A 26,230-nucleotide genomic window follows, 5' to 3' on the forward strand; every position below is an offset into this window, starting at 1 on the left:
AATACCGTGAATTATAAATGTCAAGAATTGATAACCGTCTCTTTAAAACCGTGTTATATCGTGAAACTGTGATACCGTTACATCCTTACCCTGCAGATTGTTGTTTAAAATGAAATCGAAGTTTGGATGACTTTATAAGTGATGGGGTCAAGCCCGCACTGTCTTCTCTCGCCTGAGCCATTAAGGCGATTGAACTGACAGCTCATTGATTTATTTCTGTGCTCGTGTGAAACAAACTCAGCAAAAAAAGAAACGTCCCTTTTTCAGGACACTGTATTTTAAAGATAATTTTGTAAAAATCCAAATAACTTCACAGATCTTTATTGTAAAGGGTTTAAACAGTGTTTTCCATGCTTGATCAATGAACCATAAACAATTAATGAACATGCACCTGTGGAACGGTCCTTAAGACACTAACAGCTTACAGACGGTAGGCAATTAAGGTCACAGTTATAAAAACTTAGGACACTAAAGAGACCTTTCTACTGACTCTGAAAAACACCAAAAGAAAGATGCCCAGAGTCCCTGCTCATCTGTGTGAATGTGCCTTAGGCATGCTGCATGGAGGCATGAGGACTGCAGATGTGGCCAGGGCAATAAATTGCAATGTCCGTACTGTGTAGACAGCACTACAGGGAGACAGGAAGGACAGCTGATCGTCCTCGCAGTGGCAGACCATGTGTAACAACACCTGCACAGGATCGGTACATCCAAATATCACACCTGCGGGACAGGTACAGGATGGCAACAACAACTGCCCGAGTTACACCAGGTACGCACAATCTCTCCATCAGTGGTTTTGTCTCACCAGGGGTGATGGTCGGACTTGCGTTTTGTCGTCGAGGCCTGTACTCTGGAGCGGGATCGATTTGGAGGTGGAGGTTCCGTCATGGTCTGGGGCAGTGTGTCACAGCATCATCGGACTGAGCTTGTTGTCATTGCTGGCAATCTTAATGCTGTGCGTTACAGGGAAGACATCCTCCTCCCTCATGTGGTCCCCTTCCTGCAGGCTCATCCTGACATGACCCTCCAGCATGACAATGCCACCAGCCATACTGCTCGTTCTCTGCGTGATTTCCTGCAAGACAGGAATGTCAGTGTTCTGCCATGGCCAGTGAAGAGCCCAGATCTCAATCCCATTGAGCATGTCTGGGACCTGTTGGATCGGAGGGTGAAGGCTAGGGCCATTCCACCAAGAAATGTCTGGGAACTTGCAAGTGCCTTGGTGGAAGAGTGGGGTAACATCTCACAGCAAGAACTGGCAAATCTGGTGCAGTCCATGAGGAGGAGATGCACTGCAGTACTTAATGCAGCTGGTGGCCACACCAGATACTGACTGTTACTTTTGATTTTGACCCCCCCTTTGTTCAGGGACACATTATTCCATTACTGTTAGTCACATGTCTGTGAAACTTGTTCAGTTTATGTCTTAGTTGTTGAATCTTTTTATGTTCATACAAATATTTACACATGTTAAATTTGCTGAAAATATAAGCAGTTGGAAGTGAGAGGAGTTTATTTCTGAAACGCTGCTCTGAGAGTTTTTGGGTATCAGCGACTGGTGGAGGAACGAGAAATAGATCAGCACTAGGGATGTTACAATCAGGATTTCTACAGTCGATACTGGTCACCAACATTCTTTTCATCTACACGGCTGATGCCGATCCCGATCATATAACCTTTAACCCTTTTAACATTTTAACCTAATCATTTAGTCAGCTTGTTATATGTAAGATTTCTGCACTGTCACTGTTAACTGAATTTCCTTGTTGGTAATACCATAGATGTTTTTGCTGACAAAGATATTGTAGGTTGGTTAAATGATAATACAGTAAACACAAAAATATAAATTTTTATGCATAAAATATTTAAATAGGCCTTAAAAGCAAGTAGGGTAATGCAAAATATTCCCTAATTTATATTAGGATAGATAGCCCTTCAAAGAACGTGGCTTAGTGTCAAACTGAAGTTGAACTGATAGCCGATTGCTGTAATTAAATTTAATGTGGCAGTTTTGGGTTATTTATTAACACCATTCCATTTAATTATTATTCATTATTTTATTATACTTTATTTAACAATGCATCATATTGTAGTATCTAAATATTGTATTTCGAATTATTTCATTTATAACTACATCCCCTGCCTTTCATAACAATAACCTAGTTTCCATCCACTTTTCACGCTAATAGAAAATGTGAAAATGCGTAAAAAATGTTTGCGAAATTTGCCATCTTCTGCCTGTTTCTATACAAATGGCCTTTTATTGATAAAAATGGTGTGCGTGATGACGTCATGCTTAAAGCACTTTGTCGCATAAGTTGTGGTTTATCGCAAAATAAATCTGCCCTTAAGCCATTTCCATACAGAAATGTGTGTATATCGCTAATTGTGTACCTTTTGCCTCCCAGATGTCCCTAATTTCATTTTCCCCCAAAGTTTTTGTAAAATGGAGAGAGTATAGAGACAATTCATTGAAATTAGATAGCTTACGGTCATCTTAATTTCACAAATAAATGCAGTCAGAAGAGGAGGAATTGCAATCAAAAGGGAGCTGTTGCCCTTCTGATAGGACTGTAATATTGGTCCTGATGTTGTGCCTATTGCAGGTCGCCACCGGTTCCAACCCGAAAGCGAATCGTCATGGCCCTGTTCAAGCTGGCAACCTGCACCAAGTAGTGGGGGAAGCTTTTGGTCTTAGTATAAGGACCATCCATCGATGTGTATATGCTGTGTGCACAGCTATTAAAGAAAAATAGATGCGGTGTAATATCAGGGTTTACATATGATACATTCCTGATATTCAGTAGGCTAATTTGATCAGTCATCTAATCTAAAGCATTGCCATCTCAACTGCATTATGTCCTGCATATTTGTCCAGCAACTTTTAACGACCAAGTGAACTTGATTATCATCTAAAATTAATTTTAACGTCATAATGCAATTTATATTTTCTGATGAAGCTCAGCAAATGTGGGTTAGATATAAAATATTTAAAAGTTTTAAAATGTTCAAAAGCTTGTTTTCTGAAAGTGAACTCAGCATTGGACAAATAGTTCTGATAGTTTATAGTCTTGAAAAAAGCGTAGAACATTCTGAGAAAGTCATTCAGCTGACTTTTTCCATCTACAGAACAGGGTAAGGCTAATTTAAGTTTGTGTAAAGAAAAGGCAATTATATATGCCTAACAATATTAATGTTTCGTTTGGTAATTTATTTTATTTAATACAGGGAATTTTGCCGGCATTTTTTCAAAAGTAAGCTAAACAATAATTTTATAGAATTGGGCTATATGTTAGTGTTCCAAAAAAGCACACTGAAGCTTTTCTCCTACTATTGTGCATTTATTTTTAATTTAAAACATCTTTAGAAATGATATGTTTTTTGTATTGTAGGCTAATTCCATGAATGCCATCTATTATTTTGAATGGTGCTGATAAGCAACTTTAACAAATAAACTGATGGCTACTGCAGTTAATCGCAAAGAGTGGCCATTCATTTGTTCTCCGTGCACTTGTCGATGACAGGTGCATGAGAGATATGTGTTGGCATTCCTGGAAGTGTCATGACACAGATGTGTTTGCAGCATCGGATCTGTGCAGGTATGCCTTTAAAACCAATCCATAACAGTGCGAGTAATGCTTCACGTACAATAAATTGGTATACCTTGTCATCATGATTAACACAGGCTAACGATTGGGGTAAATTCTGTCACGTGACACTATATTTTTGCGTTAATGCCAATTTTCTCGACAAAAAGTGTTTCCAAACCAGTTTTTTGCGACATTTGAAGTATTGACATGTAATTTATGTGCTAGAGTTAAATGGAAAAAAATATGTCCACACTTGTGAAATTTTATCGATATTTTGCGTTTCTATCAGCTATAATGATAAACTTTTTGATGCACTACACTTGGAAAAAAAACCCTTGGATAGAAACGTAGTTAATGAAAGAAATATGTTGGTAATATTAGTTCCGCTTTCACTTGTTCCCACTGGAGCTTTAATAAGGGGAGCACTCTCTGTGTGAGGGAAGAGCGGAGGAAAATGGTATGCTTGCGGACTGAACAGGTGCTACTGTTAATACAGGCTGCAGTGGGCACAGGCTCACCAAAACTGAACTGTTGTAGCCTGGTCTGATGAATCTCGATTTCTGCTGAGGTACACAGATGGTAGGCCCACTGCAGCCTCAGTTTTCTGATCTTGGCTGACAGAAGTGGAACCCGACGTGGTCTACTGTTGTGCATTCTGAGATGCTATTCTGCTCACTACAATTGTACAGAGTAGCTATCTGAGTTACCGTAGCCTTTCTGTCTGCTTGAAACAGTCTGGCCATTCTCTCTCTCATCTACAAGGCATTTCCGTCCGCAGAACTGCCACTCACTGGATGTTTTTTTGCTTTTGGCACCAATCTGAATAAACTCTAGAGACTGTTGTGTGTGAAAATCCCAGGAGATCAGCAGTTACAGAAATATTCAAACCAGCCCGTCTGGCACCAACAATCATGCCATAGTCGAAATCACTGAGATAACATCTTTTCCCCATTCTGATGGTTGATGTGAACATTAACTGAAACTCCTGACCCATATCTGCAATGTTTTATGCATTACACTGCTGTCACACAATTGGCTTATTAGATAATCACATGAATTAGTAGGTGTACAGGTGTTCCTAATAAAGTAGCTGGTAAGTGTATAAAAGTATATATTGAAAAACTAATGATTCATAAAATGTGTAAAATTAATATTTCCGTAATTTATCAAGTCAGTAGGTCCCCTGTATAATTAATAACAGCATTAGCTGAAAGAGAATATCTCATTCTGTATGTAGGCAAAAATGGACATTATATAAGAAATATCCCCAAATGAACTGGAATTGAAAGCTTGTGAATTGGAATCAAATTGAATCATAATATCGTGATGTATCGCTATATATCGAAGCGTGACATATGTATCACGATGTATTGTGGTATATCAAATCGCAACGTGTAATATCGAATTGTAACGTATCGCAATACGTGTCGAATCGCGAGGTGGCTGCCGATACCCAGCACTAGTTTTTAAGAAGTTGTGTCAAGTTCAACTTTTTTAAAAACTAATCTCAAGACAGTTTGGTTTTGTTGTGCTGTTTTTTAATATAATAAATATTCCTATGTGAACACCCCATAAAAAAACGCATCTGATTTTTGTTTGGTGGACATGACGCTAAATTAGCCCAATCATCAAGATCTTAAGACCAACTAGCTGATCAGACAACCCAATACTCAGGCTACTCACAGTTAGCTGTGATCAGTTGACACGTCTTGCAGATTGGAGGTCCGCTGTCATCACGGCTTCGTCTACAGTGAATGTGATTCATCCATGTGCTCCACAGGCCCTAAAGAACACCCATCTGCCAAGTTCTTTAGATTCAGCTCACTCTCATTTGTTCGTTTACCAGAGGAATTGCCCGGACTCTGTGTAATTAGCTAATTTTGCATGATTGTAGAGGTGACACCTGCTAAATTATTGCTCTTGGATTGTTAATAATAATGATAATTGCCTTTTGCATTTCCTTCTGAAGAAAAAACAAGCTCTCCTGTCACAGAAGGGGTTAAAGCAATGATCATATGGAGCACCAAAGTATTAAAAATAAAATAATTAAATCAGTAAGTGAATAAATCAGTAATTAATTTTAACAATTTAATATTCCATGAAAGCACAGCAATTATTGTTTAAAAACATTTTACAACATCCACTTTCACAAAACCATCACTGAAGTAAATTTTTCATAATTTTAATTAGTATTTACAGATGTCATTTGTAATAATAATAATTTTCACTTCTGAATGACATCTAATGGAGTAATCATTAATTTCTAAACCCTGGTTTCCCTAAAAGCTTTTTTCTATAATAATGGAAAGGTTTTTTTTTTTTCATTGTTTAATCATTTTAAAATAAATAGGTACATTTAACGATTTATTTCATCATTGATTTAATTATTTTTAAATAAATGGATACATTTGACTTTATTTAATTTCATACTGGTCCTTCATACAGTCAAAGTCCCAGCTCTTATTTATTTATTATTAATATTTTTTCCAGTCCATGCTGTTACCCTTCGGCCCCACACTCTTAATCCTCATTTTTAGGGGTTGATCAGGGCACCACCTCCCCACCCGTAATCCCATGTCCCCTGTGGTGAAGGCGGTCAGTTGGGTGCATGATTGCGTGACTTTGGTGTCCGGCTTCTCGGGGTCAGTGCAGTCCCAGTGAAACAGGAGATTAGGCCCACTGGTCAGGATGGACATTAGATCAGCAGTGTGGTGGATGAACAGAGACGGCTGAATGCGGCCCATGTTGTGCATGGATCTTTTTGGCAAGTCAGACTGTCCCTGAGCTTGGCACAGCAACAGAACAGTGGCAGCACACTGTGTGCTAGGGCTTGCACGATTATGAAATTTGGCTGACGATTAATTGTCAAACAAATAATTGAGATTATGATGAATAATTGTCTGTTTGAGGGCTATGACGAATAATTGTCTGTTTGAGGGCTATGACGAATAATTGTCATATAAATTGTCATATTTCTTAAGGTGCATGTGTGCTTTGTACATCTTAAGAAGTAATTTTTAAATATTTAACTTCAAATATGTAAATCAAATATTGCAATAGGGATATAAGGTTTCCTTTTAAGGCTTTAAAACTATATGAATGACATTAAAATATGTTTTATTATATATATATATATATATATATATATATATATATATATATATATATATATAGTACAAAATATATTTTTTATTGTATTTATATTATATAATATAATATTATGCTATGTTAAGCAATAGTAAAATTTCTGTCCTAATTTCTTCACTTTCACATATTATTTTAATGCTCTTTGATGAAACCCACGAGCCATTATTTCTCATGAAGCAAAACCTTTGAGATTTAATTTCATCATTTTATCACTCCACAGAAATTGAGTAAGCATGCATCACCTCCTCTGTGTTACTGTGTGTCATTAACAATGTGTGAATGAACCCGCTTTGACCAGGAACATTTGCCAATACCCGATCGTTAAATTAAAGTGGAACCAGAGCGCTTTGCGTTCACTATCAACGTTTATCTTTGTTCATTTATATTTTCGCTGGAGTTTGGCGCGAGCCTCTGCTGACGGCGTGTGCATCAGAGCATTTGAGAAGCATTTCACATGCTCTTCCAGACAGGAGCTGCTCTGGGTTGATGTCCGTGGTGCGGCGCTCTGAGTTCAATTGAATGACACACAAACGCGTTGTTCATGTTATTTATATATTTGCTTAAAATTCCCTTATTTGGGCATTAAAATGGGATTGTAATTTAAAGTGCGCAATACTCGCGGTTATCTCAAATAACCACAGTTAGAGCAAATAACCACGATCAGACGGTTATTCGCGACAGGCCTACTCTGTGCAGACAGGCTGGAGTGTAAACCAGAACAATATTATTAAAAGTGTGTGTGTGTGTGTGTGTGGATGGCAGGTGTGAGAGCACACAGGATGGAGCTCAGCAAACACACCGTCTGGCCTGGCAAGGGCAAATGTAGTCTTTTGCTGGAGAATTGCCCTTGAGATTGAAGCCGCCAGCAGGGAAGATTGATTTGTTGCTCTCTGCTTCCTCATAACACCAACTTCAAGTGTCCCCTCAATTCCTGCCACAGAAGAAATCAAAGTGCATCTTTGCAGTCCTTACATCTCAAGTATTTTGGATCTGTCAAGATTTCTTGAGCATAACCCCATTAAACAGGATTTTCTAGTGACAGTTGACTGCTACAAACATTGTGATACCTGCACTTGAAGGGATCGTTCACCCAAAAATGAAAATTCTGTCATCATTTACTCACCCTCATGTTGTGTTCGGTACGAGAAAGAAATAAAGGTTTGGAATGACTGTTCCAAACCCGTATTTCTTTCTTAAATGGAATTTTCATTTTTAGGTTAACCAACCTTTTACAGTATAGATGCATCCCTATATGATTTCTTAATTCCACATATCATCTTTTGTCTCCTTTATGTAATGGCCTCTCTTAAATGGATTTCTTGGAACAGTGAACTGATTCGCAGATTGCTGTGGTAGTGAAGTTGCAGGTCGTCCACTCAATGTGCATTCATCTGCCATTTTCGTTGGCGCATTTGGTCCAGCCCAGATAAACAGGATTAGGGATTTAGGATTACACTTCGCCAACCTTCTCAAGATTGTGCTGTGTCTAGGCCCTTTGGGTATCTAATGCTGTTTGTCAGTTCAGCGTTTAAAGCCCTGAGGAGTTTACTAACTGTTTGCCCCACTAGCATCTGTACCCGTTGAACCAAACAGTCTTCTCAATGGAGATGTCTTTTTATGGAGCACTTGTTTGCTCTTATCCTATCAGTCTCTCTATCTCTTGCTCTCTGTCTCTGACTGTCCATTTTTTTATCTTTCTCTCCTATCCTGTTTCATTCAGTCTCTGACAAAGCACTAATAGAATGTTTCTGAACATCCATGAGGAACATTTAAGGAGGCCAAGCACATTTGGTGGCATTTTACTTTATTTCTTTAAGCCTACATAAAATGTTTGTCAAGGTTTCTTGTCATAGTTGTATTTTTACATACGTCTTCCATCCTTTCTTTGACCTTAAAAAGGCTTTCTACGGTCCCTTTAAGAGATCAGTGTTTAAAGAATGCGTGTTTTGATTGCCTAGACAAGTTTGGAATAGAGTGCAATTTCTCAGCCATTTTGGTTCCATAATTATTTTTCCCATTCATTTTTTTTCATAGGGATTTCATAAGAGTTCATAAGACATGAATCATATCAAACCAACCAGCTCCAATGTGTATCACAACATCACAAACTTTGATTTGATGCAAAAAAGTATTTGAAAATCTGTCAAAAAGCTAAAAGACTGTAACATTTTTCATGAGGCAGTGAACTACAATCGCATGAAGCATTGCAAATGACAATCAAATTAAAAATGATAGAAAAAAATGGACAAGACAAAATGAATTGCATTTTAATCAGACTATTGCGCTCTATAGTCCATATGTAAACGTGGGCGTCCATAAGTTGATGTGCTTTTGGGTTTGATGCCAATACCGTGACTATTTAAAATTTGCTAATTTTTGCAACTTAGCTTCAATAAATGGTTTATGAGGTCAAAGGAGGCAGCTTTGCACTAGGATTAGTGCGTCTGCAAATTGCATCAAACTCTTTCATTTCGATAAAGCAACAAAAATCCTGTTTTCCATGATATGGCCCCTTTCCAGCCATTAACTAAATTAATTTCTTGCATGTTATTATATCAGCATTTAGATCACAGCATTTTTGAGACCTTAGGGGATTATGCAAACTGCTTTCATGTCAGATGGGTTCATGTCAAAATTGTAAGCCATTAGTCCATAAAGAAAATACGTAATCCTCCGTTAGTGTGGCATCCCATTTTCTTGGTGCTATTTATTAACTATAAAGCTGAAAGCAAGAGCATGCTTAACACATGATAGAGGGAATCTTAGGTTCCCTGTTTCAGACAGATTTGGAAATTAGACAGTGAACATGGGGCTTTGAACTTCATGGCTTTTTTTTGCAGTCCTTTGCCTTTGATTTCAACATTGTCTCCTTGCATCTTCAGTTTCTGCTTTGCAATCTTCTCAGACATAACATCCAGTTGACCCTGAAAATAATTGGCTGCACATATTTATGAGGCACAAACAAGAAACCAAAACATAAAAAATTTACTAGACATTTAGTTCCTTACTGTGCGCACTTGAAGTAAAGTCACTGACCTGTATGACCATAGACTTTAATGTGTCATTTAATTGTGGTCTGCTCTGTAAACAAAAGACAGACAGCTTGGCCTCTTTTAGCCATAATTACCACATTTATGAAGTGGTGCTTGCAAAGACAAGCATCTCTATTACTATATTACTACTGCTCATACTTTTTTTAGCAATTAAACTCATCCCGCACCATTTGTGGTACAGAATGATGCCTCAAATCACAAGCATCTGATATTGAAGGTACTGCTATTAGGGATGTGCGAGACTAGTCGACTAAACGGTTCGGATGCTGCTAGTCTACACTGGAATTACTAGTCAGTTAATATTTCCCCCCATTAAACTGATCATACTTTTTACACATTTACGTTTGGCTTTATATTTTTACAGAGGCTGCACTTAAATTACTGTCATATTAATGTTACATATTTTAAATAGAAATAATAATACAAATATTATTTAAAAAAAGAGGATATCTGGAGCAGATACAGAGTTTAATTTCACCTCAGGCTGCGCATGCGTCTTCCCTCTCTCGCGCGGCGCACGCAGGAAAATGTCCTCTCACTAGACAAGCAAACTCAGCAAAGTAGTTATGAAATCACTTCATTGGTGCGGGAATCGCTTTCCAAATGTTTGAAAGTCCCTAAGGATGTTTTCACATTTGAGTCTTCTTTAAATCTGTGCATGCTTGTACGTTATTTTTCCGCTGAGCGGGCTTTTTCAAGCACAGGACAGACACCTCAGGTGAGTCAAGTCCCATCTTTCACCGGACTATGTCGACGGGTTAATTTTGCTCATCCAAAAAATTATGCTTTTGAGTAAGTAGCCTAGAAAATAACTGTTTTAGGCTAGGTATGCCATTTTTTAATCTGCTGATTAAAAGGCTATTTTCAACAAGGTGCCGACTGCTGAATGGGTTAAACTATATTTTATTCTGTGTGCACGTCATGTTTAGAATACATTAGGTTTATTGTAGGCTACATCACAGGCCTATTTTTTTCAATCCTATAGCTACTTTTTTTTTTTTTTTCATAGTAACTGTTATTGGTTGACGTTCTTTACCGAACAGCTGTCATATTAGATCAATGGTTAATGCATGACTGCACGTCCTGAAATACGTGCAACTTTTCAGCGCATTTTTTTCTCTTTCATAGATTTGGCTTAGTCTACCTGTTAATTATTTTCAACAATGTCCTGACTGTTTTAATATGTTAAGTAACTTTTACTTGGTGATTTCCATTTAGAACAGGCTTTTAATGGTTGTTCCATTGATCCTGCACTATTCATTCAATTGTTTTCAATAAATATGTCTGTTAAATATTTTCTAACGTTGATTTAGTGAATGCGTGTTATGTTCTATATTTAATGTACAATGATCATAATTCAAGGCGAGCACATCGCATCGGATTTGGAATAGATGAAGTATTTTAAATGGGTTGAATAAACACACTTTGTTTTTTGTTTTTTACTGTTTTCTGTAGGTTGGTTTCTCTTTAGACTAGTCGGTTACAAAACTTCCATTTAAAGGACAGTCAAATTAGTCATAGCGCACATCCCTAACTACTATAAATGAATAAGTAATGGGTGTAATTTTTTATTTATTTATTTTTTATGTTCTTTTGGTGAACAGAACAAGATTTTTAGAAAATATCTCAGCTCTGTAGGTCCATACAATGGAAGTAAATGGTGGCCAGAACTTTGAAGGTCCAAAAATTACATAAAGGCAACATAAAAGTAATCCATACAATTGAGTGGTTTAATACTGTACAGTAGTGACCAAAAATATTGGCACCCTTGGTAAATATGAGCTAAGAAGGCTGTGAGGAAAAACATTTATCTTTTTGATCTTTCATTTTAAAAAATCACAAAAATCTGACCTTTAATTGAAGTAAAACAATTGAAACAGGGGAAATATCTCATTATTAAATATTTTACTCAAACGCATTGGCCATAATTATTGGCACCCTTTTATTCAATACTTTTTGCAACCTCCCTTTGCTAAGATAACAGCTCTGAGTCTTCTCTTATAATGCATAATGAGGTTGGAGAACACATGAGAAGGGATCTGAGACCATTCCTCCATACAGAATCTCTACAGATCCTTCAAATTCAGAGGTCCGTGTTGGTGGACTCCTTCAGTTCACCCCACAAATTTTCTATGAGGATCTGGGGACTGGGATGGCCATGGCAGAGCCTTGATTTTGTGGTCAGTGAACCATTTTTGTGTTGATTTTGATGTTTGTTTTGGATCATTGTCCTGCTGGAACATCCAACCAGAGCCCATTGTAAGCTTTCTGGCAGAGGCAGCCAGGTTTTTATTTTTTATCTGTTTGTATTTGATAAAGTCTGTGATGCTATGTATCCGAACAAGATGTCCAGGACCTCTGGCAGAAAAAAAAGCCCCTTAACATTAAAGATCCAGCACCACATTTAACCATGGGCATTGGGTACTACTTCCTCTCTGTGTGCACCAAACCCATCTCTGGTGTTTGCTGCCAAAGGTTCTTTTTTTTTGTGTTTTATCTGACCATTGAATCTGGCCACATTTGTAGTTCCAGTAGTGTCTGGCAAACTGAAGATGCTTGAGTTTGTTGTTGGATGAGAGCAGAGGCTTTTTTTCCTTGGAAACCCTCCCAAACAACTTGTGGTGATGTTGGTGATGTCTTTTTTATTTATTTTTTTTTTATTTTTTTTGAGAATTTCTGACCCCAAGACCCAACTCATTTCTGCAATTCTCCAGCTGTGATCCTTGGAGTAGAGTCACATGGGGTAACCTCCTTGTGGTCGCGATTAGTGGTTTTCGCTCTCAATAGGGCACGTGGTAAGTTGTGCGTGGATCGCGGAGAGTAGCATGAGCCTCCACATGCGTAGTCTCTGCGGTGTCATGCACAACAATCCACGTGATGAGATGTGCGGATTGACTGTCTCAGAAGCGGAGGCAACTAAGACTTGTCCTCTCCACCCGGATTGAGGAGAGTAACTGTGCCACCACAAGGACCTACTAAGTAGTGGGAATTGGGCATTCCAAATTGGGGAGAAAAGGGGATAAAAAGAAAAAAAAGATCTCCAGTTGATTGGAACTTGTTAATTATTGCCCTGATGGTGGAAATTGGCATTTTCAATACTTTGGCTATTTTCTTATAGTCACTTCCCATTTTGTGAAATTCAACATCCTTTTGCCGCACATCAGAATTATATTCTTTAGTGTAACCCACTGTGATTGATGATTGAGGGAATTTGGCCTGTGTGTTAACTCATATTTATACCCCTGTGAAACAGGAAGTCATGGCTGAACAATTTCATGTTCATAGTCACCCTGGTGCACTATATATATATGATTGGAAATATACTTCAGATATATTTCAATTATAAGAAAGTCTAGGGGAGCCAATAATTGTGGCCAATGTCTTTTGGAGTAAAATATTTATTTAGTAATGAGATATTTCCCCTCTTTCAATTGTTTTACTTCAATTAAAGGATAGATTTTTTGTGAATTTTTTGAATGAAAGATCAAAAGGATAAACAATGCAGATATTTTTTAACAGCCTTCTTTTCTAATATTTAGCGATGAAATCACTTTGGGTAAGAAATGAATCAGTTTTTAAATCTCCACTATAAATCTCCACTTTCAGAATGTAGAAGAAAGCGAAAGTGGAACTTAAAATAAAAAAGGACTTAAATATTGATCTGTTTCTCACACACACCTATAATATCTCTTCTGAAGATATGGATTTAACCACTGGAGTCATATGGATTAATTTTATACTGGCTTAATGTGCTTTTTGGACCTTGAAATTTCTGGTCACCATTCAATTGCATTGTATGCTCCTACAGAGCTGAGATATTCTTCTAAAAATCTTAATTTGTGTTCAGCAGAAGAAAGAAAGTCATACACATCTGGGATGGCATGAGGCAATTTAGACAATTTTCATTTTTGGGTGAACTATCCCTTTAACAAGCATTCTTAAATCTGTGACTGATCGTCTGCAGGTGACATTAGTTTTGCTAGTAGTGATTTTGTTCCATGTTGAGAGACTTGAAACACACTACCTAAATAAAGCCAATACAAGCAGAGCAGATGCTTTGCTTACAAAGTTAAAATGTGAATACATGGAAAACTACAAGCACGTTACAAACAGTGATGAAAAACTTAAAAAAAAAAAAATGCTGTTTTCACCCTTCCTTCCCTTTTGTCTTACAGATGCAGTCATCCTCAAGTCAACATTATGAATGTTGCTCATCTACTGAATCTGAGTTCATTTCCAGTGACCTGCAGCTGGTTATTTGTCTCTAACAAATTAGACAATTTGGCTTTTCCCCGGGGTATTTTTTTTTCTTCTGTTTTTTTTTTTTTTGCAGCTGTTTAGAGCTCTATGAAGAGACATCATAAATTACAGGATGGCACATATTTCTTTTCAGCCTCATCTGAGCATAATGACAAGTAAAACATCTTTTATTCATTCATGTTAAAGTGATAGTTCCCTTTAAAATGAAACTTTTGTCGTCATTTAGTCTCACTCATTGTTCCAAACCCATATGACTTTCTTTCTTCCATAGAACACAAAGCAGATTGTTAGGCAGAATGTTAGGGACTGACAACCTTGGTCACCATTCACTTTCACCTAAAATCCCTTTTCTTTTTGTAGTTTTAGCCTGAGTTTGTGATAGAACAGGGGTGGTCAGAGCTAGCATTAGTCTCAGTCTGAAGACTTCCATTCATGAGCAGGAACGGACCACTCTGCTGTCATCATCATCATGTGCTTCCAACAATGTCCATCATTGTGAACGTTCAATGACACTGTACTAGTTTGGGAGAGGTTTTTAATTTTTTTTTTGGTCTGCCTGCGGCTAAAGCTTGGTAGAATCTAGTACTGCGCAGCAAGCTGTCCAGGGCAGCCAGCCAGACATTGTTCTGTGGTCCTGGCACGCAGATGCATGGCACTTGCTCCAGGAAGCATCCGATATCTCTGAGCGGCAACGAATGTGGCCGTGGTGTTTGGAGCTGTTCAAGCATGCTGTCATTTTTTATAGTCCTATTCTTCTAACACCAAATCTATTCATCACTTTGCTTTGACATAAAACAAGATAGGGAGAGATTAAGGAGGCACAAAGGATATGGAGTTAGACCTAGTCATACACACTCTGACAAACATTACTTATCTACATCTTACTAGTCCAAAAAACGTGACTCTTGCATTCTGTTCCATTCTTCTGCGCACCATTTAGCAGTTTGTGAATGTAAGAATGCATCTTGTGTTAATACCCCATGACCTGGATTTGGTTAGTCTCACCCTCAGACGGACCGCCCACAGTCCGTTCTATAGCCGTCTGATGCACATAGCACACAAAACTGGAAAAAGCTTCTTCGATCAACTCTGATTCGAGCAAATCTGATTGGCTGGTTTGATGGAACTTCCGTGAGTAGATGGACACAGGACATTATATCAGTCCTCCTGGAAGCAGAGTTGTGTTCACAAGGTTCCGCGTTGATAGAATGAGCGCTTTTGAGGTTGAAATAATCAGAATTTGCCCAAGTTTGCCAGGTTAGTGACATCCAATCTTTTAGAGATATTCAGAGTTTCGCTTGAGTCATGTTGCAGAAAGGGAAGCAGATATTCACGATAATGAGGTTTTCTACTCCCCACACATTTTCATCTCTTCTCCCTTGTGTTTTCTGTGCAATCACTCACGGAAACATTGCATTATATAAATTATTTCCCAATGTCTGTCTTTTATTATGGTATGATACATCACCGATAACTCCGCCCCTAAACACCCAGAAGGACAAAAAAGACTTTGATTGGTCACTTAACATGTCAGTCAGATTTTTCTGTCAAATTGGGTGGTTCTTGGCCAATTGAAGCTGTTATAGAGCCCAGATCTATGCTGTAGTCATAGGTCTGGCTATGCGAGACTAGGGTTGGGTAAGCCCTAAAACAGCATAAAAATTCAGGGTTTCCTTTTAAACTGGCTTTTTGACTAGTCGATCAATTAACCAACCAAGTAGTCAATTTAATTTTTTTTTTTTTTTTAAAAGAGTGCAGATCAGCTCCAAACAATTTTCCCAATTAATTAATAGACAAGTCACTCGGTTGAACCCTTAAACACCTGAGCATGTTGTTATTCTCTGTTTTTTCTACTCCAGACCCATAACTTTTTTTATTTGGTGCTGGATCAATGCTGGAGATCATGTACATGCTGCTATTTGGATTTATTTTTCAGTAACACTGTTTTACTGCACTCTTAACAGGGAAAATGCAAACCTTAAACAGTTTAACACTCTGGCTCAGTAACATTTAAGTAAAATAATGTGTCTAAACTAACTTTATCTTATAGCCTGCCTTAGGGCTGCACAATTAATCGAAAAACTAATCGCGATTACGATTACGGCTGCCACGATTATGTAATCGTGAAAACTGATGAGCAGCGGTTGAGTACTCTAACCAATAACTAACATGTCTGTTGAGTAATGAAATGGCAATGGCCAATCAGAGCAGCTTAAATGAGTCCTCTGTCCTATCAGTAATGACAACTGATCCTAATGCGCAAGTTTTAAACCGTCTGAATGCCCAGATGCTTACTTTGTTCCACCTCTGTTCGTGGTGGCACACAAAAATTAGTACTGAAGAAACATCACCTGACACTCGAAAAGAAGCTGTAGAACAAGAGCGAAAAGCACTTTGGAATTATTTTGGATTCATTGCATATTGCACCGCTCACTTTGAACATAGATGTTAAATACACTGCAAATGAACAACACGACAAAACTAGAATGCTCCCGTTCTAATCATGGCATAGAAGCGGTGTAAATAATTGATTTATTATGCTGACTAGACAGCTTTGTTTTTAATGAGAGCATTCGCGAGAGTGCAGGTTTCAAACATTAACCTGCAGTGAGTGACCGCTTCAGTCATTGTAATGGGAGAGTTTGTCGCGTTGCTCGAATTCTGTGTACAATTTATTAAAAATGTAATCATTTTTGTTTTGTCGTGTTAAGTAGGCCAATGTGAATTTGATTTGTACAAAACAGCAGTAAAGTAATTTAGCTTAACTGTTCTATGTTTGTTTTGGAGGTGTAGCCAACATAAAGAATGAATAGCATATTTCAGGAATCACCGTCATTGTTATCGAGTCTGCTCTAATAAGACCCTTTTGCCATGCAGCTGCATTAGTAGATTTAACATTTTCATGAATCACACAAACTCAGATCGCAAATGACTGTTTTTAATTTCCAAAGTGTACCACTGAGGCCAAAAATTATCTAACGATGACCTTACATGAACAAGATCACCACTGAATATCTAACAGGATGAATGGTCTCCTGTCTCACCACCAAAGGGCTTACTGAACGCAGTAAGTAACTTGGTCAATTTAAATCAGCTGTTAATAAGTTTGAATATTGAATATGTCATATTATTTACTGTACGTGGACTAATGATATAAGCAGTAATTTAGCAATAATTTAATTTATTCTTTACCATAGATATCCATTTAAAATAATGTTTATTTGGTGTATCATTAACAAACATTATTACAATATTTAATGCTTAAAAGATGCTTAAAAAAATTGGAGCACTGCTCATATCCACCATTGGAATCTGCTACTCTGAAGAACCGCATGGTTGCTTGCTTTGTGACTTCATGGTAATTTAATATTTTAATCAACATTAATAATTGCGATTACAATATCAAGGGCAATAATCAACAATTATGATTTTTGCTATAATCGTGCAGCCCTAGCCTGCCTTGTGTATTAGTGTCATGAATTGCAGCTATAGTTGTTATCGAGCATTGTCTGGCCTCACGATTTAACAAACACTCAACAAAATTTGAAAAAGCCAGAGCTGACAATACAGCATGAGCTGTTGAGAATGAAGCTATGCTGTGCCCTTGAGATGGGGAGTGTTATGGAAAATATCCTGCCATCAGAAAATGTCTTTTGTGACTCCCAGGCAGGGTGCATTTTTTCACACGTCTGGTAAGCTTTGAGACTGTGAAAAAAAAAAAGAAAAGAAAAGAGTAGAAAGATCTGGGACACAAGAAACTTGCTGGCGTGGGTGAGATGGTGCGGGTTTCTAAATGTCAAGGTCCCTGTTTTTCCATGCCTTGACACTTTTGTTTCGACATTTTCCATCTCTTATTCTAGTTCTAATCTATCAGCATTTTATTTATTTATTACTTTATTTTTGTTTTGCTGTAGTCTTGAAATACGTTAACGGCAGGTGTCTCTTTTTAAACCTGAAATGAAACTTGATAGACTCTAGACATTTAAGATTTAAGCCAAGAACCAAATATCCAAAGTGATAAGAAACGTAAAATACTATGTTATAGAGGGTTAAAAATCTTTTTAACACCATATATTTGCTTTAAAATAACCAGTTAACAGTCTGTCTCTCTTTCGCCTTTATAATGTATAACCTTGATTCATAGATTTCTGTCTGTAAAAACATTCATATAATTATAGATTCCACACTGCTAGAATTCTGTTTTGTGTTTTTTGAATAGCAGTATTTACGTGTGGCTTTAAAGGAGTCTTGTATGTTAGTTGATGGTGCATGCTAAGGGAAACATCACTATTGCTACTGCACACACTTCGATGATAACATGCACTTTGGAAATATAAATCCCTTACCCTTACAGTTATGACTTTGGTGCATAACTGGAGGTGAGCTATTACTTTCCAAGCAATCAGACTTTTTGCCTAGTGAGCGAAAGAAAAATTCACATAGATTTACAATGAAGAGGGACTTGAGCCATATCAATGGATCAGAATGTTATATAGAATCTTGGGGGTGGACTTGGGCCAGTAAGCAACAGCCATGCACTTACACAGAACACCACAAAAGCACCCAAGCAACAACACAGCAAAGTGCTAATAGCCACTCAGATTACTTCAGCAACCGCTTGACAATGCCCTGGCAATCACCTGCAACAAAATAGCAACATGGCATTGAGTTCTGAATGGGCTAACACCTCTCACATTTTTGTCAGAAAATCTATTTTTTTTCTTTTTTTTTTTTACTGTGAAAAAAATAACGTGTAAATAGCAATGTTTCCTACCATTTATAAAACTCCCCCTCTTGAAGTGAAACAATACTGTATGCCACAAAACTGTTTCATGTCCTCAGAAGAGTTTTTTTCTGGGTGTTGGCTCTCTTGCCTCATGTCATCTGAGTCATACTGTTCAGAGAGCATGCAGAACACAATGGGTCAGTTCAGTCGTCTCTAGCTGGGATTTCTGCATATTAAAGAAGCAGGCTCTGAATAGGAAAGCTCTCTAACTGTAATCCGACCTCTGACGACATGCTGACTGCTGTTCACGTTCCTCTACTCGGCACAATAAGAGCCCAGTGACGGGTATTGTGGTCTGTGCTTAATCTAGGTGTAAAGGGAAGGGGATGTGGAGCTACTAGGTGCAATTTTGAGTCCCTTGCGGAACGCAGCCTAGATTTGCCTTTTTGTTTCATAAAACCAATTTTCCTCGTTGCTCCTTACCTCACATACCACAAACACACACTTCATGCTTTTCTCTAAACGTCACCAGTCCTTAAAATTCATGATGGGAATATTGGATCACACAAGTGAACGGGAAAGTTAGCATCTGAGTTTCAGGATTGTAAATACGACAGGATTTTCATATGCTGTACTCTGAGCAACCTTTTGATATGATAAAATGGTTTTCTCTTCGGTTTTCCTTTTTATCAGGCAAGTTTTTTTCCCCTTCATCATCTTTTTAGAGGTGTACTCTTGTGCTTTTGCTTTTTTGCATGGTATTCATGCATTTTTATCCCCAAACCCCTGTGAGGCTTTGATGCTTTGTTCTACTCTCCCTTTTCACATAACCCATACATTAGGTGGGTCTCTGATGCCTTTGAAAATTGACCTGTATTGAGTATCAGACATGTCGTGTCTTGTTGCTTCCCTTTAGTCTTTCCTCTGAAGCCTCTGTGTACCATTGTTTGCTCCTCCCTTTTGTTAAATGACATGTGGGCCCATAGTGATGGCCATGTGTAAAAAGCATGCCTCCTCTGAAAAGGTAGGATTGAAACTCAACAAAAACCAAAACCACTGTGCACTTAAACAGTAGTCATCTGTATAAGTCAATGTCATATTGTTTGTTTAGGTGTCGTCTTAATGGGAAATGTTTTAAAGGTTGGGACCTTTGTGTTTGCCGCCTTTTACTTCGTCCTTTTAGCCAACAAATGTTTTTATGTAGTTCGAGAGGTTTTTGAAAGATGCATGAAAATGCATGTTAGTGGCAGCTGAGCAAAGTGACTTCCAGCAGTGGTGAGTTTTTTTTTTTTTTTTAGCAATTTGACATGACATTTGCAAACCCCTTTGGTGATCCATCCCATATGATCCTTTCACACTTTGCTGACCACTTCATGACTGCCCTCACTTCTAGCTTTTGATTCGGCCCACAGCAATCGCCATCAGATCCCTCCTCATTCTGCAGAGTTTTTTACTTGGTTAGTGCTAGCCTGAATCACACTCAACTCCTTCACCTGTGCCACACTTTGCACTAAACCCTTCATTTAAGAAGAAAAGATTAAATGACTTTTGCCCTTTGAAGTGCATGAAGGATAGTGAGGATCATTTTTTAAAGCCCTCTCTAATCAATACAAGCCGCCATCATTATCCTGTAATCCTTGCATTGCCTTTGTAAATGCCTCTAGACGCTCTTGGTAGTCAGTGAGAAGAATCTCAGGTCCTAGTGCTCCCACGGCATCTTGTGGGTTTGGCTTTTGCAGCCATCTTACAGAGAAGGTAATGCAAGAGTAGCTTGTGTGGTCTTATCAAAATGGATTGACTTTGCTTTTTTTTTTTTTTTTGGTCTAAGTTAAAAAAATATATATATTTTAAGCTAAAAACATTAAGATCAATTGTAATTTTCTTAAATTAACACTGATTTCTTCTTGTTTAGGTAAACTGGAGGACTCGGCTGGAATGCTCTGGGCATGATCTGTCCGAGGATCCAGTGCCGAAAAATAAGAAGCCAGCTTCAATTGGTCTGCAGTCCAGAATCTTCTCTACAGAGCATCAGGAAATAAGGACTTAGAGAGGGTAGAAAAGGGGCTTAGGGGTTTGGGCAGGGGGCCGCTGGTGCATGTGGGGGCAGTGCCCATCCCTTGCTGCAGAGTGGAAGCCCACCTCACCCATGCCGTCCCCTGCCCAGGCCAGGCTCGCCACCCTCTGCAATGGTGACATGAGTGACTGCATTAGGGAGGAGCCCAACTTCAACCCATCTTTTCAGCTGTCTTTCTGTAGAAAACATACAATAGACTTGACTGTGTACTTGTGAATAGAGGACTGTGTTTATACTGATTGTCGTGGTCGCAAGGTGATGATGCTGATGTGTGGGCGTGTGAGGCGGCTCTTCCGTCAGCTCACGCTGCAGACCAGCCTGCTGCTGCTCTTCCTTTTCTGCATGGTCAGTGTCCTCATCTCAGCCTATTTTCTGTATGGAGCCAAACGGGAGCTTGAACCAGCAGGAGTTGGTAGTGTTGTGGTTCTGGAAGAAGGTACGGCCGATTGGGAAGATCCCAGAGCAACTCCCTCCCCTCCATCAGCAAGGGTGCTGCCCGCAAGAACTGTCAAACCAGCGGACATGTCACGGACTGACCCTGTGGTGCTGGTCTTTGTGGAGAGTTTGTACTCCCAGTTGGGCCAGGACATCGTGGCTATCTTGGAATCTGGACGATTCCGCTATCAGACAGAGATTGCACCTGGGAAGGGGGATATGCCTACACTCACAGACAAGAACCGGGGCCGTTTCACACTGGTCATCTATGAGAACATCCTCAAATACGTTAACCTGGATGCTTGGAACAGAGAGTTGCTGGACAAGTACTGCGTGGAGTATGGCGTTGGCATCATCGGCTTTTTCAAGGTGAGACATTTCGTGTTGTACAGCTTGACCTTTCATAGCAAATAGTCTCACTAATGGGTGTTAATGTGGCTTTTAATTCCAGTGGGTCAATCACCGCACTAAATGATCTTGCAACTGACATTTCATTAGTTATTAGGTAGCAGAAAAAAATGACAACAGTGGGGGGCTTGGGGTGTTATGCTAAACATTGCGGTAATAGCACATTACTGCATGTGAATGTCCTTGTTGATTGTCTTGGCTCTTGTTCTTTGATGGAGCTGCTAAGCGAGATTAGTAAGAGGAATTAATCAGTCCTATAGTGCAAATTGTGTCTGCACATTTGCCTATTACTTACTGCTGTCTGTCATTGCCAGCTTGTAAACATCCTCTCCCTGTTTTAATGTATTGTTTGCCTGAGGCCAGGCCCACATTTATTACCCTCAGGAGCTGGAGTGCAGCACACTAATTGTTAGTGGAGGTTAACCCAGTTGATGAGACTGTTAGAGGCTCGCCTGCGGCAGAAGGGCGAGGACATCAACACGTCTTAAAAGGAACCGCATGAAATTTGCGCTCGTTAATTTTTATTGACTCGTGCTGCTCCGAGTCTCCTCAAAGCTGTTTTATTTTTATAACCCAGCCTCTACTGCTTACACACTAACAGGAGCCGTCCTACCTCAATACCTGAGTGGCTGGAAATTCTTTTTCTTTTTTTTTTTTCTTGTTCAGGTAGTTAGCATCCCTGCTTTGCTGGGTTAGGCTATTTCATTTTCTTAGACCCTTGAACACTGAGGGTACACGGTTCAGCAGACCAAACCTTTCCCCTTGAAATGATGCCTCCAGTTCACCCCAGTAATGGAGCATTCATAATTACCTTCAATTCAAGCCTTGACTTTCATCTGTCAGTGCGACATCACAGTAAAACACATTTACCTCCCAGAACTTGGAGATGATGTATAAAAACACAAAATTATCATAGTGAACATCAGCATTTCAACTCTTAGTTATGCTTGGATGTATCAGCAAGTTCAAGCTCTTGTTTGCTCTCCTATTAGTCGTCTAACCTAATCCCATATATATATATATAGATCCGATGTGTAAATGTAAAAAAATTGCTTTACCCAATTAGCTTATTAGCATGCTAATGTTAAACTTTATTGCAAAATGTATTTTTATGCTTAACTGTCGTATTATGTCATTAGCAACATGCTAATGCCTAACTAATGGAATAGTGCATGTATCTGTATGCTTAATGTAGTATTGTGTCATTAGCTTAGCAACTTGCTAATGTCAAACTTTTGGAATATCTATTTTAAGGCTAAATATTGTATTGTGTCATTAGTTTACCAGCATGCATAATGTCAAACTTTATTGGAATTTGCATTTTAGGCTTAATATAGTGTTGTACTGGTAGCTTAGAAACATGTTAATGTCAAACTCTGTTGGAGTTTCATTGTGAGACTCCCTAAATTTCACTGAGTTGATGTCAATTGTTCACTGAGTTGCTGCAGATGGAGTGGTCCAAATTAGTCACTTATGAGGTTTTAATTTCAGTTAGGAAGCTGCCTTGGAAGCTACTATGCTACTATGTTTACTTTGAGCTACTATGTTTTTTGGCTCAGACCAGTTATCTAAAACAGTTCATGAATTGTTCATTGTCCATACAAGTAAAATGGTAACAATCTTTGAAGGAGCTGTTGTTTTTGAAGTGTTGCTAGAAACAATAGGGACACGAAGATGGGATTATGAAAAGAGGAAGAGGCTTGGAAAAGTTATTAATTATGGTCACTGGAATGGGAAATTCTGACAGACGGGGTACTGATGGACATCACTTCCACTTGCAGTTTCAGCTTTTTTCAGTATGTTGTTACAAATAGGTACATTTAAAATTGTGCATGATTCATCAGATGTTTCCTGTGGAAAGTTCATTAGTGGAGAGAGTGAAGAGTTTAAATAAACTCAGGCACCCATGGTACCATCAGGCATCTCATTGAGGACAGCACTAGATTACTTCAGCTAAGGGAGTTAAGAGTAAAGGAAGTATGCCTCAGCTGGATAATAAAATTGCTCCTATAAAGTGCAACTGATTCTGTTCTTCTGATAAAAATCCCATTCATTTTCTCAATAGACAAATAGATTTTTTTTTTTTTTTTTTTAAACGGACCCTAACGCGAGCTCTGTGATTGATGGAATATGCTTCTGTCGAAGCTGTCAGTCCCCTGATATCTCACCGGTCTCTGTGACAACTCTAGACTCTGTAAACGGCAAACAAAAATGTGTCTGCGGTCCACGGACAATGACGCTTTCTGCCTGTCAATCATTTTGTGCATTCTCATAGTGTTGTCATTGCTGCAAATTATTGAGGCATAATGCATTTTTATGCTATGTTGTTGGCTAATCCAATGGCTCTGTCTTGTGAGAGTAGAACGGCTGAAATTGCTAGAGCACCTTTAAGAACTACACTAATACTACACTATTCTGGCATGCAGAGGTTACGCTATCATGATAGAGGTTAGTTACATGTAGAAGTAAACAGCCTGTTTTATCTCTTCCAAGTATCAAAGAAATTGGAAAATGGTCATTTAAAACTAAATTATTTTGACTAACATCAGTTAAGAAAATAATTAAAATGTTAAAATGTATATGAACGTATATATGAATATGAATTATCTCTGTTTAACCATTCATTTCCTCTCTTCTGCTCTCTCTCCTTCCAACACTTCATGAAAGGCTAATGAGAACAGTTTGCAGAGTGCCCAGCTGAAGGGTTTTCCTCTATTCCTGCACTCTAATCTGGGTTTAAGGGACTGTAGTGTCAACCCCAAGTCTCCACTGCTGCTCATCACCAAGGCCCGTGAGGTGGAGCACGGTCCCTTACCTGGAGATGACTGGACTGTCTTCCAGTCTAACCACACCACCTACGAGCCTGTGCTGTTAGCTCGTGGACGGAGTGCGGAGGCTGGTGGAGCACCAGGACCCCTTCATGCAGCAGTGGTCCAGGATTTGGGTCTTCACGATGGGATTCAGCGGGTACTCTTTGGCAACAACCTGAACTTTTGGCTGCACAAACTGGTGCTGGTGGACGCAGTGAGTTTCTTGACTGGCAAGCATCTGTCACTGGCTCTGGAGCGCTACATGCTGGTAGATATTGATGACATCTTTGTTGGGAAAGAGGGCACACGCATGAAGGTGTCTGACGTCAAGGTGGGTATTGCATGTGTTATTTGAGTCAGATATAAATTAAAGCTTCCTAGCTTGGATACAATAAATATGTGAAATGGTTTAGTGTATTCTTGGCCCCAAAAAGTATTTTGACACTTCAAAAATTACTTTGACATTATCTCTACTTAATGTATGAATGTCTTTGCAATAGATAAAATATCAAGCCAAATGGCAACAAGTGATGATGGACTTTTTCTCATCACCAACTTTTGATCATTTTTAGTGGATGTATGAAGCAAGTTCCCCTAGCAGAGTAACCACAGGCAAGTTCCACTAAGTTTGACAACCAAAAAAATGTCCAAATGCTTAATTTTGACATCTTTTTTGGGATATGTCTTGTTTTAAAAGTGTGCTTCTGCTGTCTTTCTTCTAATGCCACTTGGTTTAGTATTGTATTATCTACTGCAAGCATATTCATACATTTAAAGAATAGATTTAGTGTCCAAATTCTAAGTTTTGTTCTTTCTTTTGTCTCGTCTACCTGTCTGCTTATTCTGCCTGTGATCCAGACATATGCAGAGAGAGAGAGAGAGAGCGAAAGAATGGGGCATAGAACGAAAGATGTACAGCAGGCAAAAGAAAGGAATTTAAAAAACGGAGGAAAAAATGTATATGGAGGAAGTGGTAAGAAAGGCTGGGGTTAAAAGTCAAAGACTCAAATAGGGCTGAACTATATTAAATTATATTGCGATAGCTATTTTGAACTGTGATATGATTATTAACATTTAAAATAAAATAAATCCTAGTAAGTGTTTCCTTTTAAACAAAATGAAGTCATGTGCAAACATGCACTACTGCCAATAGAAATACTTTTCAAGAAAGGGTGTTCACACTTGAGTCCTCTAAAAAAGAACCAGACTAAAATAAGTAAAAAAAATACAGTGAGACATAGAGGGGAGAGAAAAAAAGATTCACATCATCACATTGTATCTGTTCACTGTGTACCTGTTTTTGATGACTTTGTGATAGGGTCTCAGCCCACTTTATCATTATTTTTTGGAACCCAATTATAAGTTAATTTACTGAATTATCATGGAAATGTATTTTTGTATAATATTATCAGCAACAACAACTATTATTATTATTAAAAAACAGTACCATATTTATGTATGTGCTTTCATTTTGGCAGTACACTGAAGCAAGTAGTAGAGTTGACTACTACTTTTTAATGTAGTTTAATGCTATCATCCAGTCTTCTATCTACATGTTATGAGCTTAATTTAGATTTGGATAGTAACTTTTAGCAGTCAAGCATACTTGGAATTACACAAATGTGCAGTTAGTGAATCTAGGGCGCTGTAAATGTAATACGCTCAGCTCATGAGCCTCACACATGCTTTGAGTATATGTCACAGTACAGAGAACAGAGCTGCAC

At 38.4% G+C, this 26,230-nt stretch overlaps 1 protein-coding gene across 9 annotated transcripts in view; it reads left to right on the forward strand.

The window, feature by feature from the left end:
• ndst1b (N-deacetylase/N-sulfotransferase (heparan glucosaminyl) 1b) overlaps positions 1-26,230 on the forward strand; it is a 117,799-nt gene that overhangs the window by 62,780 nt on the left and 28,789 nt on the right. For 6 of the 9 annotated variants that reach the window (XM_051678414.1, XM_051678419.1, XM_051678411.1 and 3 more), the window contains 2 exons: positions 20,692-21,657; positions 24,364-24,837. In XM_051678414.1, coding sequence (XP_051534374.1) covers positions 21,112-21,657; positions 24,364-24,837 — 1,020 coding nt within the window. In that variant the 5' untranslated portion in view covers positions 20,692-21,111. Of the gene's footprint in view, positions 1-13,968; positions 14,209-20,691; positions 21,658-24,363; positions 24,838-26,230 lie in introns of all 9 variants that reach the window. The other 3 variants (XM_051678418.1, XM_051678417.1, XM_051678420.1) reach the window with 1 other exon arrangement.

The sequence above is a fragment of the Myxocyprinus asiaticus genome, chromosome 38 (assembly GCF_019703515.2).
Source record: "Myxocyprinus asiaticus isolate MX2 ecotype Aquarium Trade chromosome 38, UBuf_Myxa_2, whole genome shotgun sequence".
NCBI classification, from domain to species: domain Eukaryota; kingdom Metazoa; phylum Chordata; class Actinopteri; order Cypriniformes; family Catostomidae; genus Myxocyprinus; species Myxocyprinus asiaticus.